At 32.9% G+C, this 11,582-nt stretch overlaps 2 protein-coding genes across 2 annotated transcripts; one reads left to right on the top strand and one right to left on the bottom strand.

Moving 5' to 3' along the window:
* The first annotated feature begins 2,650 nt into the window (after window positions 1-2,650).
* Window positions 2,651-7,171, top strand: LOC138873457 (uncharacterized). Its single transcript, XM_070151926.1, has 12 exons — window positions 2,651-3,526; window positions 3,619-3,759; window positions 3,852-3,950; window positions 4,251-4,527; window positions 4,611-4,793; window positions 4,859-5,002; window positions 5,087-5,293; window positions 5,939-5,966; window positions 6,113-6,242; window positions 6,353-6,504; window positions 6,555-6,863; window positions 6,946-7,171. Exons 1-12 carry the CDS (start codon window positions 2,651-2,653, stop codon window positions 7,169-7,171), a joined length of 2,772 nt encoding a protein of 923 aa, XP_070008027.1.
* A 1,212-nt stretch (window positions 7,172-8,383) lies between these two features.
* Window positions 8,384-10,685, bottom strand: LOC138873456 (uncharacterized). Its single transcript, XM_070151925.1, has 3 exons — window positions 9,922-10,685; window positions 8,929-9,673; window positions 8,384-8,845 (listed from the first exon to the last, which is right to left on the bottom strand). Exons 1-3 carry the CDS (start codon window positions 10,683-10,685, stop codon window positions 8,384-8,386), a joined length of 1,971 nt encoding a protein of 656 aa, XP_070008026.1.
* Between the last annotated feature and the right edge of the window lie 897 nt (window positions 10,686-11,582).

The raw sequence follows: 11,582 nt of genomic DNA, 5'->3' as shown, positions 1-11,582 counted from the left end.
ATAGTTTTTTTTCTCCTTTTTCTAAAAATAAAAAATAAAAAAAATATCATGTTGATGTTGCATTACAATATATTTAAGACAAATGACTGCATGTGCTATCTTTAGATTGTTGGAGAGCAATTTGAAAATGTTGAAATTGGTGTACATGAATATGTAGTGATGATTTGCGAATGTAATTTGTATGGCTATCCTCATGGATGTAATTTGATGAATGGAGAAAAATCCATTTTCTTGAATGCGCAGATACTAAAGTTGTTTATATACACCATCTAAGTAATATGTTGCATTCTATGTGACAATGTTTGTCACTATTTATCGACAATGGTCTGTACTTGTGAATGTGAAATTGTAGTTCATATAAAGAACTTATTGCTATGTAGGAAATCATGCGTTAGGATGCAAGTACAGATCAGATATAAATGAAACTATTTCAAAATGTTGGGCCAAGAAGTGGATATTTGTGAGTGTTATATATCCGTTTTATGGCAAGGGAAAGAATATCTTCATCTTCACGAGACTATTTTTTTTTCATGGTCGTATGTTTGTTTGAGATTGCATCTCTTCTTTTTCGTTCATGCTTCTTAATCTTCTTTTAGTTTTAGGTATTTGTGTCCATATGTTTTGTTATAAATTTTCTCTACCATTGATTTTCGCAGTATCCATATGTGTAACATGTTAGAATTTTTTGTTGACTTGCACAATTATTTTATTGAGAATAATTATATGTTGGTTGATATTATTAAAAGGTTGGCCCAAACTAAAAGTGATCTACTAAGGTTTAAATTTAAATGAGTTTATAAAACACCTAAAGTATAAGGACTTATGTGTAATACCCGAATGAATTATAATTTTATATAAACATCTGTAACTATAAATAGATCGTGGTCTATAAAGAGTTCTCTTTGCTGATTTCCCCATTACTGGAAGAGGTAGAGACGCACACGACTTGGTATGGAATATCGTAGAGCACTAGTTGAAGGATTTCGCCAATTTTTATGGATTTAGGTATACTTCCATATTTAATATGTAATGAACTAATAGTTTTTATAGAAAATGAGATGAAATTGAAAGAATTGGAGCTTTTATTGATCAATGGGGAACAATTGAGTTAACATCAATGGAATTACAGACAAATGCTAGCTAATAACTCCATGAATGTGACCTGTAAATTGAGAAGAGAAAGAGAAGATTAGGATCGAAGAGAGAGAAGAGAGAAAAAGAAGTAGTTAAGAAGGTGTAATTGATTTACCGGATTTTGATTGCCCTTTCCATCTCCCTTCCATTTATTTATTAGTTGTACTTGTTGGTTGGGCTGGAGTAATTAATTGGGGCACCGAATCTGTAATGACCTTGGCCCAATACCTTATCATTCTTTTATTTAGCCCATAGAACCTTCTACACACCTTTCCCCAATATAGCAATACCTACTACTTCACTTTCCTAATTCTAACCTCAGACATTACAATCCCTTCCTCTTCAAAGAACTACCTTGTCCTCGAGGTCTTTGCTGAGCCACAAATTCAGGAAATCGACTTTTGATGTAGCCCCAATCTTGTGTAAATGGCGTGTAGTAGCCACTAAATAAGGGTGTATTTAATTTTTATCCACTATTTAAAATGCTTATCAAAAATAGCCACTACTAAGGGGGAAAAGACACAATTACCCTTTCTCTATTTCTTGTATAATCCCAAAATCGACGAAAACCCTTATTTCATTCGTTCAGAGTTCTGCGTTTCTTCATCTTCCTCGTATGCAAACTGCAATCTCAGTTAAACTTCTGCTCCTTCATCTTCTCCGTCATCTTCCGTCATCTTCATCTTCATCTTCTCCGTCATCTTCTGTCCTTCATCTTCTCCGTCATCTTCTCCGTCATCTTCGTTTTTCTTTATTTGTAAGTTGGTTCAATGCCGTGTGAAGTATGTGTGAAATTTCAAAAATTAGCATTATATGTTGATGCAGTGTAGTATATTTTGTGTGATTATGTTTTTGATAAATTTTTAGTGTGTGAAATTTGAAATGTGTTTGTGGTTGATTCAATATATTTGATTATGTAGGTATATTTCATAAAAATAGTCGTAGAAATTCATAAGCTTACTGATTATGAATTTTCAGTTAACTGTGTTCATTAAATGTAAAGAAGAAACGACATTAAATTTTGTAGTTGGAATTCAAAGTTAAGGACTGATTGTCCTTAACTTTTGCACATGAAACTTGAAGTTAAGGACAAAGTGTCCTTAACTTTGGATGTTGAAAGTATATGTTAAGGACTGTATTTCCTTAACCTATGCACTTATAATTTAAAGTTAAAGACTGATTGTCCTTAACGTTTGCACATGAAACTTGAAGTTAAGGACTAAGTGTCCTTAACTTTGGATGTTGAAAGTATAAGTTAAGGACTGTATTTCCTTAACCTTTGCATTTACAATTTAAAGTTAAGGACTTATTGTCCTTAACTTTTGCACATGAAACTTGAAGTTAAGGACTAAGTGTCCTTAACTTTGGAAGTTGAAAGTATAAGTTAAGGACTGTATTTCTTTAACGTTTGCACTTAAAATTTAAAGTTAAGGATTGTATTTGCTTAACTTTTAAACTTGAAATTTTAAGTTAAGTCCTAATCTTTGTTTGTTTTTCCTTCTTTTCTAGTGTTATAATGGAAGGCGATCATTTTTTTGATTTTGACGATTGGCGTAATTTTCTGGTATATTGGAAAGGAGATTTTCAATATAAGGAAACAATTAAAAGTTTTCTGTCGAATGGCCAATGGAAGAAATTGAGGGAAAATATTTTTGGCAACTTCTTCAGATTACAAAGTGTGAAGTTCTCGGGTAAACTTATGCACCGTGTATTGCTTTCTGAAATTGTTAGTAATGAACTTGATTCGATGACCTTCAAGGTATTTGACCGCGATATTAAGTTTACTCGTGATGCATTCCATATTATTACTGGTTTGAAGTCTTATTCGTCGCTTGACATGAAAGGTTTAAATGAGAAAGAGAATAGGCTTTTAAGAGTCTATTTCCCTGGAAAGGACAAAATTGAGTTGGCTGATTTGTATAGTTTTATTTCTAGTCGCCCACATGGTACAACTTCATCATTTGCTGGCAGTGATGATGATGCTTTGAAGTTGGCAACACTCTATTTTGTTGAGTCGGTTTTGATGGGCAAGAGGAAAAATAGGAATGTGTTGGAGCAAATAATGAAAATTGTTGACGATGATGCACTTTGCGCTTCCTTCAACTGGGGCTCTCTTGCTTATGAAACGCTATTAAAATCATTGAAGAGTTGCTTGAAATCAAATGAGAATGATGTGAAGAAGGAGAAAGAGAAAGAAAAAGATATTGATAGCTACACTTTAGTTGGCTTTCCTTTTGCGTTTTGTGTCTGGATTATGGAAGTACTTCCTATTTTCCAAGAGAAACAATTTGTGAACTTCAAAGAAGTTGGTTATCCTCGAATGTTATGTTATTCTGAAATGAAGTCTCCACAATTTGATGCTCTTTGTAGAAAATATTTCCATAATAAAAAAGTAAGTTAATGTAATTACTATCTCTTTTTTTGTTTATTTGTTTTAGTTATGTATACTTATATTTAGTTTTTCTTATATAATATGTGTTTAAGTTGATTGAGGTGTCACCCTTTATTCCCGTGGAAGAAGAGGATACACAGCCTCTTTGTGTGGAAGAGCCAGTTTCACAAGATCAAGGCTCAATGTCTTCTTCCACACAATTTGACGAAGGCGTACTTAAGGAAATTGTTAGAGTATGTGTTTCTGCCTTTGAATAGTATTAGTTTTTTATTTGATTATTTATTGCTTACGAACACCTTTTTTTATATTATGTTTTTTGATTCAGAGATTATCAGAGAGTTTTAAGAAGGATTTGCAAGCAGAAGTTACCAGAGTTAATCAGAAAATTGTTGTATCAGAAAAAAAGATTGAGAACGAAATCAAGGTAATTTTAGTTAGTCCAACTTTAGGATTTTGTGTCCTTAAATTTTGAACTTGGAATTGAAAGATAAGGACTTCTTGTCCTTAACTTTTGAACTTTGAAATGAAACTTAAGGACATCATGTCCTTAAGTTTTGAACTTGGAATTCAAAGTTAAGGACTTCTTGTCCTTAACTTTTGAACTTGGAGTTCAAACTTAAGGATTGCATTTCCTTAAGTTTTGAACTTTAAGTTCAAACTTAAGGACTGCCTGTCCTTAAGTTTTAAACATGTCCTTCTCTTTGTAACTTAGTTGCTTTCTCAGGATTTAAAGAAAACTCTAGGATCAAAGCTTGATACTTTGATGAACATGTTTGGGAAAGCTGATCAGATGAACACAGATAGAGAATCTAGTGTTCCAATTAGAAAATATGGAGTTGATGATCATTGTCGTGCTACTGAGCGTACTGGCATATTCAACCAAGATGCAGGTGGTGTTGAACGTGATTATATGGATGTGCATGCAGAGGGTCAGTATGAAAGAGAATTTAGAGATGCACATCTAGATGATGAAACTGAAAATGTTACTGATATTGGGAAAGGTTAGTTATAGATTTTGATTTTTATTTTCGTTGAAATGTATATTCAATAGATTAATACATATAAACTATGCATGTGCATGCAGAAGTTTGTGGAGTGCCGGAGAAAATTTGTAGAGTTTGTGGATTGCAATCACAGGAGGATTTAACAAGTCCATTGGGGACAAGTGTCAGCGAGATTGTATGCAAATGCTTAGAAGGAACGTATGATCTCTCTACACCGCTGTCATACAAAGAAAAATTTGGAGTTCAAACTTGTGCCAGTCAAGGTTAGATAAAATTTTCATTATATATTGTATCTTTATTTCATTATATATTGTATCTTTTGAAGCAGCAAGCGAAGAAGCTGGAGTGCAGTATCAAGAGAAAACTGGACTACAATCTCAAGACATAGGCAGAAGTGAGATTGGTTCCAAATCTATAGATGCAATATGTGATGATGATGATGTAGCTGGAATGATCTTGGATATTGCAAATGGTTAGGCAGTGCTTTTTTAATTTTATATATGTTTGTTTTAATTAAAGATTATTAACATGTTAGCTGTTGTAAATATTTTTGCAGAATCTTGTCAACAAGCATCTAAAGATCATGGTGAACAACTGCAAGATAAAGAAAATGTGGAATTGCAAGAAAAAGAAAATGCTGCACGCAATATTTTAGCTGAGTTGTCTCTTGAAAAAACACAAGAAGGTACTGCGGAGAAGACAGGTACTGATTGTGCCCTAATTAGTATATGTACAATTGAAATTTTGTCTTTTCATTTGACCTGTTGCAGAAAATATATATATATATATATATATATATATATATATATATATATATATATATATATATATATATATATATATATATATATATATATATATATATATATATATATATATATATATATATATATATATATATATATATATATGAAAACAAAGAGGACACCAATGATGACAATCTTAACCAATATACAAGGAAAAGAAAGAGAGACAGTATTGGTTATGATGGTCCGTCATTTTCTCTTCTTACTCCTACTCCTCCAAGTATACAAATGGACATTGATGCGACTTTGACTATGGAGGGTGAAGGAAATGTTGAAGAAGAACTTGGTCGAGGTAAAAGGAACAAGAAGTTAAGCTGGCAGTTGAAATCTCCTTTTGATAAGGAAGGAAAAGCAGTAAGTTCCAAGGCAGACAATCAAAATACTCTGAAGAGTTCAGGTTGGATAAAATCAACCTATACTCGTAGGTGTATTTTTCATTATGCCAAAGAAGATGAAAAATTAGTGAAGAAATTCATTGTGTGGTTGGGCAAGGAGAAAAGGAGAGGTCGCAAAAAAGAGTAAGTCTCTTAATGTGTTTCACTACATCCTTAACTTCTGTGATTGTAAGACTAATTTTAGGACTAACTGTCCTTAACTTATAGATTCAAGTTTAAAACTTAAGGACTTCTTGTCCTTAAGTTTGAATTCAAAATTCATAAGCTAAGGACATGCAGTCCTTAAGTTTGAGTATCAAATTCAAAAGCTAAGGACACTTGGTCCTTAAGTTATAGATTAAAGTTTTCAAAATTCTAACTTGACATTTTCAAAATTTTCAGGGGACAAATTGATTTATATGCTGATGATAATAGTTTGAGGAAAAAACCATACAAATTGTATCATCAAAAAATCAGTAGCAAAATATTTTTCCTTGAGCTTTCAGATAGCAAATTTGTTCTTGATGATAAGGTTAGATAATTCACAAGGCATTTATTTTTTCTATTATTAATTTATCATTTTTTCATTATTTTATGACTGATTTGTTATTGATTTGTTTTATTTTTTGCCTTTTTATGAAGCATATTGACATTGCTCTCTATTATCTGAGAAAGAAGGAATGCTACCACCCTCGCGATCATCCTTTTCGATGCACAACTACTGATGTTCTTTTTGATAATTATATGGCACTTGTGTATAAAGATTTCAGTGAAGATGCTAGTGATGAGTTTTGGTGTGCTGGTGATAATCAGTTATTTCTGATACCATATGTTGGGGGGACAGCCGTAGATGTGGAATTGCATGGACTGAGGTTGACAAAATCTTTTTTCCATGTCGGCTTCCTTCAGAAGATGATGAAGTTGTGACACACTTTTTGTTGGGAGTATTTGACTTGAATCAAAAAAAGATTGATGTATATGATTCCATATACAGTGAGCCATATGAAGCAGGAATGAACTACATGCAAATTTATGCACGCATGATCCCCCATTTGCTAAAGTTCTCACAGTTTGACAAAAATCACAAGTCTTTTGGGAATGTCTTCAACAAATTTGATATACAGTGGCAAATATCACCACACCAAACTGGATCGTACGTGTTATTATTTGTTATATTATTTATATGTACTTAAGATTTATTGTTTAATTCACTGCATATCTTACATTTCTCTTAGGACTGATTGTGGTGCATTCCTGATCAAATTTGTCGAGTTGCTGATGATTGGAAAGGACGTGCAGCAATTCCAACCCGAAGACATAAAAGACTTTCGAAAAGAACTTGCTGCAAATCTTTGGGCACATGGTGAATGGAAAAGAAATTCTGGTTATGATACTCCACCAGAAAATGTTGGTGATGATTATGAGAGTGAAAATGAAACATTCTGTCCAAAGGAGTTGTAAAGAAATTGTGGTGTTATTTTTGTATAAAATTGCTGTAAAGGTGACATCTGAATTATGCCAGTTTAGGATAGTTCTGAAATATTCTGTAAATTTGTGAAAAGGCACTTATATTTTGTTTTGTTGGCATAGCGTAATTTTTTGTAACAGCTATGCAAAATTACAATTTCAAAAGTTATGTCAAGGCATTTTGTTATTTATTTCGTTGTTTCTCTCAACTGTTGATTTGTCCATTGAGTTTGTTAGTATTTGTTCATGACTAAGTGTAAGTGAACTTCAAATTCAAAGTTAATGACCAAATGTCCTTAACTTTTGAACTTGAAATTCAAAGTTAAGGACCGACAGTCCTTAAGTTTTGAACATGGGACTATAACTTAAGGACCTCATGTCCTTAACTTTTGAACTTGTATTTCAAACTTAAGGACTCCTGTAGTTAATGACAAACAGTCCTCAAGTTTTTAACATGGGACTATAACTTAATGACCTATGTCCTTAACGTTTGAACTTAAAATTCAAAGTTAAGGACAGACAGTCCTCAAGTTTTTAACATGGGACTATAACTTAAGGACCTCATGTCCTTAATGTTTGAACTTAAAATTTAAAGTTAAGGACAGACAGTCCTCAAGTTTTTAACTTGTATTTCAAACTTAAGGACTCCTGTAGTTAATGACAAACAGTCCTCAAGTTTTTAACATGGGACTATAACTTAAGGACCTATGTCCTTAACGTTTGAACTTGAAATTCAAAGTTAAGGATAGACAGTCCTTAAGTTTTTAACATGGGACTATAACTTAAGGACCTCATGTCCTTAGCTTTTGAACTTGAAATTCAAAGTTAAGGACAGACAGTCATTACGTTTTTAATATGGGACTATAACTTAAGGACTTCATGTCCTTAACGTTTGAACTTAAAATTCAAAGTTAAGGACAGACAGTCCTTAACTTTTTAACATGAGACTATAACTTAAGGACCTCATGTCCTTAACTTTTGAACTTGAAATTCAAAGTTAAGGACAAACAGTCATTACGTTTTCAAAATTGCAAGTTGAACTTACTGACTCCTGTTAATAACTTTTAATTGTTGAACTCAAAAGAAATTAAAAGAACGTAACAAGATATAAATATTGAAAATCTAGGCATCCGCTCAAATTAGAATAATAATGAATACAATCTATAGCAAAAACTTAAAAGAGTCGATAAACATAAGTGTATATTTCTACTCTTCTCTATGCTTTCTTGAAAATGGATGGAGTGCCGGAGAATATATACAAGCTGTTCTATTATGACCAATTCTTCTGCAATGACCACATTTGAATATTATTTTTAATGGCTCGGTAGCAGGAATATGCCTTTTCTTTTGCCTTCTACCTGGTGGCACTTTGAAATCTGGAGGTTTAACAATTTGTGACTTAACACTCTCTGGTACAATCCATGAAACAGTATGTCCTACAAGATGTATTTGTCTTTCATATGTTTTCAGCCAAGATTCCTTTAAGTACCAGTGCGAACAAAAGTCAGACTTCTTGATGTTTCTCTTCTCGATAGCTGCAATTGCATGTATGCATGGTAATTCATCAAGTTGAAATTGAAAACAATCACATGTTCTTTTGTTTAAGTCCACCAAGAAAGTTATTCCTTCTTCTTCAACTCTAGAACGCCATGAATCAACAGGGAAGACCTTCAATGTTGAAAAATTATAAGTGAGTACATTATGTTAAAAAATGTCAAAATCATAATATAAACATAAAACATAATACTTACGTTCAAAGTAAATGCTAAATCTATTCTGTTCTTCAATTCCTCCTCTACCCAACAAGAAACATCATAAAATGTTCCTTCTGCTTTATTTCTTCTTTCATAAAACCAATGTTGTAGCTTCACTTGAATGAAATCCATCATTCTTAGTATAGGCAGCTCCCTTGCTTCTAATAGCACTGAATTCATCGACTCAACTATATTTGTTGTGAGCATGTCATATCTTCGTTGTGGACTACAAGAACGTGCCCATCTTTCCGGTGGTTCTTCCATCAAGTAGTCATAAGTTTTCTTATCTACATTTGCAATATCTGACATGTATATGTCAAATTCTTTACGCTTGTATACTCTTGCAGCACTTTGGAAAAGTTTTATGACCTCACTTTTCACCTTTCTTCGCTTTAGGTTCTGCTCCAAATGATAGATGCAAATCCCATGATGGCTTTCAGGATATACCTTTACAATGCCATTTGCAATAGCTTGATGCCTGTCTGATAAAAAAATCAAATTCTCACGGCTCCCAATTGCATTGCGAAGCTGACTAAAGTACCACTCATAGGAATTGTTGTTTTCAGATTCTGCTATTCCAAAGGCTAATGGGAAAATTTGGTTATTTGCATCTTTTGAAACTGAAATCATTAAAACACCACGATATTTTGACTTCAAAAAAGTCGCATCAATAGCAATCACTGGTCTACAATGATTCCAACCAGCTATCGATGATCCATATGCGTAAAACATATAAAGAAACCTGAAAATACAATATAAAACAAGGTTAAAATACCCGAAGTTTAGGACAGTCAGTCCTTAACTTACATTTACAAGTTATAAAGTTAAGGACATGTTGTCCTTAACTTTTATTTCAAAGTTCAAAACTTAAGGACTGGAAGTCCTTAACTTTTAATTACAAGTTCAAAACTTAAGGATAGGCAGTCCTCAACTTCTGGTTATAACTCAAAAGTTAACAAGGCTAAAGACAGCATGTCCTAAATTGTTTACCTGTTGTTGTCGTCTATCTTTATGTTAGTATAAGTTCCCGGGTTTTTACTTGTCATCATATACAAGTATGAACACAATAATTCATAATTTTCTTCGGGACTTCCTCTTATTAAAGCGGAAGCATGTTGAATAGCACGCCACGCCTTGTGATATCCAATGTCTAGTCCATGCAATTTTTGCATCTCTGCCATGACAAAAGCTGGTGTAACTTCAAATCTTGGGTCCCGAAGATTATCGATAATGTAACCACTAATCAACTTTGAAGTAGCATGCCTTTGATCTGCTTTCCTAGTGTTAACAGAGCAGTCATGCTTTTTCTCAAGCTTTACTATCTTGAATAATGTTGAGTCTTTAATTCTGAAAGCACGTACACACCAACGACACCTATCATCATTGCATGTCAATGAATATCTTGTTGAGCTTGGTCTAACAACTTTGAATTCAAAATGTCCTTTGATTGCTACATTAGAAAAACAATTAATTATGCTCTTCTTCTTGTCAAATACTGATCCGACTTTTATTTGATCCAAAGAAGCATTTTCTCTTAATATCGTAGTTGGGGATTCTTTTTGTTTCAAATTTGATCTTCGTTTAGTTATTTGAGTGCAGGTTTTGTCAGCAACTACTTCGATTACCGGTGCACTCTCTAAGACTTGAATACCCAAAGCTTGTTCGTTGTCAATCTCTATAATGCTTTGTCCTTCTACTTGAATAGAATCAAATGTTTGATGCACCTCTTCATTTAATGGTTGAGCTTCAACCATATCTACTTCAACTATCTGTTGGCATCGCTCTTGATTGTCATGTTGAGTTTTTGTGTTGGCATGTTCATTGCTTGTTGATGCAAAAACTCTTTCCGAAATATCAACTATGAAACGACAGCTCTTGAAGAGTGAATGAGTTTTTAGCAACTCTATACATGTGTGAAGAATCTAAATCTTTGGATACAAGCATTCCTTTGCTTGTTCCAAGGTTGATATCAAACCATATCACTATTTCAAACTTTTCACTATCCAATTCAATAAGCTCAAAAATCTGTTTAACGAAATCTTCAAACTGAATTGACTCAGGTGCTAGGAAAAGCTTTGTTTGATGATCAAGATATTTATAGTCTTCAGTCCATCTACCATTAAAAGCAACTATTATGCATATTGTTTCCATCCTACAAGTCAAGAGAATGGGAAACAAAGGACATACGTTATAAAACAATCCTTGTAGAATTAAGAACAAGTGTACTGTAAGTGCAAGACCAAGATAAGGACTGTCTGTCCTTAACATTTAAACATGTAATTAAAGTTAAGGACTGCCAGTCCTTAACATTTAAACATGTAATTAAAGTTAAGAACTGTCAGTCCTTAACATTTAAACATGGAATTAAATGTTAAGAACTGCCAGTCTTTAACATTTAAACATGGAATTAAAAGTTAAGGACTGTCAGTCCTTAAGTTTTAAACATGGAATTAAAAGTTAAGGACTGTCAGTCCTTAACTTTTGAACAAGAAATTAAAAGCTAAGGACTGTCAGTCCTTAACATTTAAACATGGAATTAAAAGTTAAGGACTACCAGTCCTTAACTTTTAAAGATGGAATTAAAAGTTAAGGACTGCCAGTCCTTAACTTTTGAACCAGAAATTAAAAGCTAAGGACTGTCTGTCCTTTAA

Source organism: Nicotiana sylvestris, chromosome 7 (assembly GCF_000393655.2).
Source record: "Nicotiana sylvestris chromosome 7, ASM39365v2, whole genome shotgun sequence".
In the NCBI taxonomy this organism is placed as follows: Eukaryota; Viridiplantae; Streptophyta; class Magnoliopsida; order Solanales; family Solanaceae; genus Nicotiana; species Nicotiana sylvestris.
The sequence above is the reverse complement of the archived record's forward strand: the minus strand, read 5'-3'. Positions and strand labels throughout refer to the sequence as shown.

Coding starts and splice junctions, on each gene's coding strand:
- LOC138873457 (XM_070151926.1), top strand. CDS start 2,651: ATGGAAGGCGATCATTTTTTTGATTTTGACGATTGGCGTAATTTTCTG. Junction 3,951..4,250: donor AGATTGAGAACGAAATCAAG/GTAATTTTAGTT, acceptor TTGCTTTCTCAG/GATTTAAAGAAAACTCTAGG. Junction 6,243..6,352: donor AATTTGTTCTTGATGATAAG/GTTAGATAATTC, acceptor CTTTTTATGAAG/CATATTGACATTGCTCTCTA.
- LOC138873456 (XM_070151925.1), bottom strand. CDS start 10,685: ATGGTTGAAGCTCAACCATTAAATGAAGAGGTGCATCAAACATTTGAT. Junction 9,674..9,921: donor AAGATAGACGACAACAACAG/GTAAACAATTTA, acceptor TTGTATTTTCAG/GTTTCTTTATATGTTTTACG. Junction 8,846..8,928: donor ATTTAGCATTTACTTTGAAC/GTAAGTATTATG, acceptor TCAACATTGAAG/GTCTTCCCTGTTGATTCATG.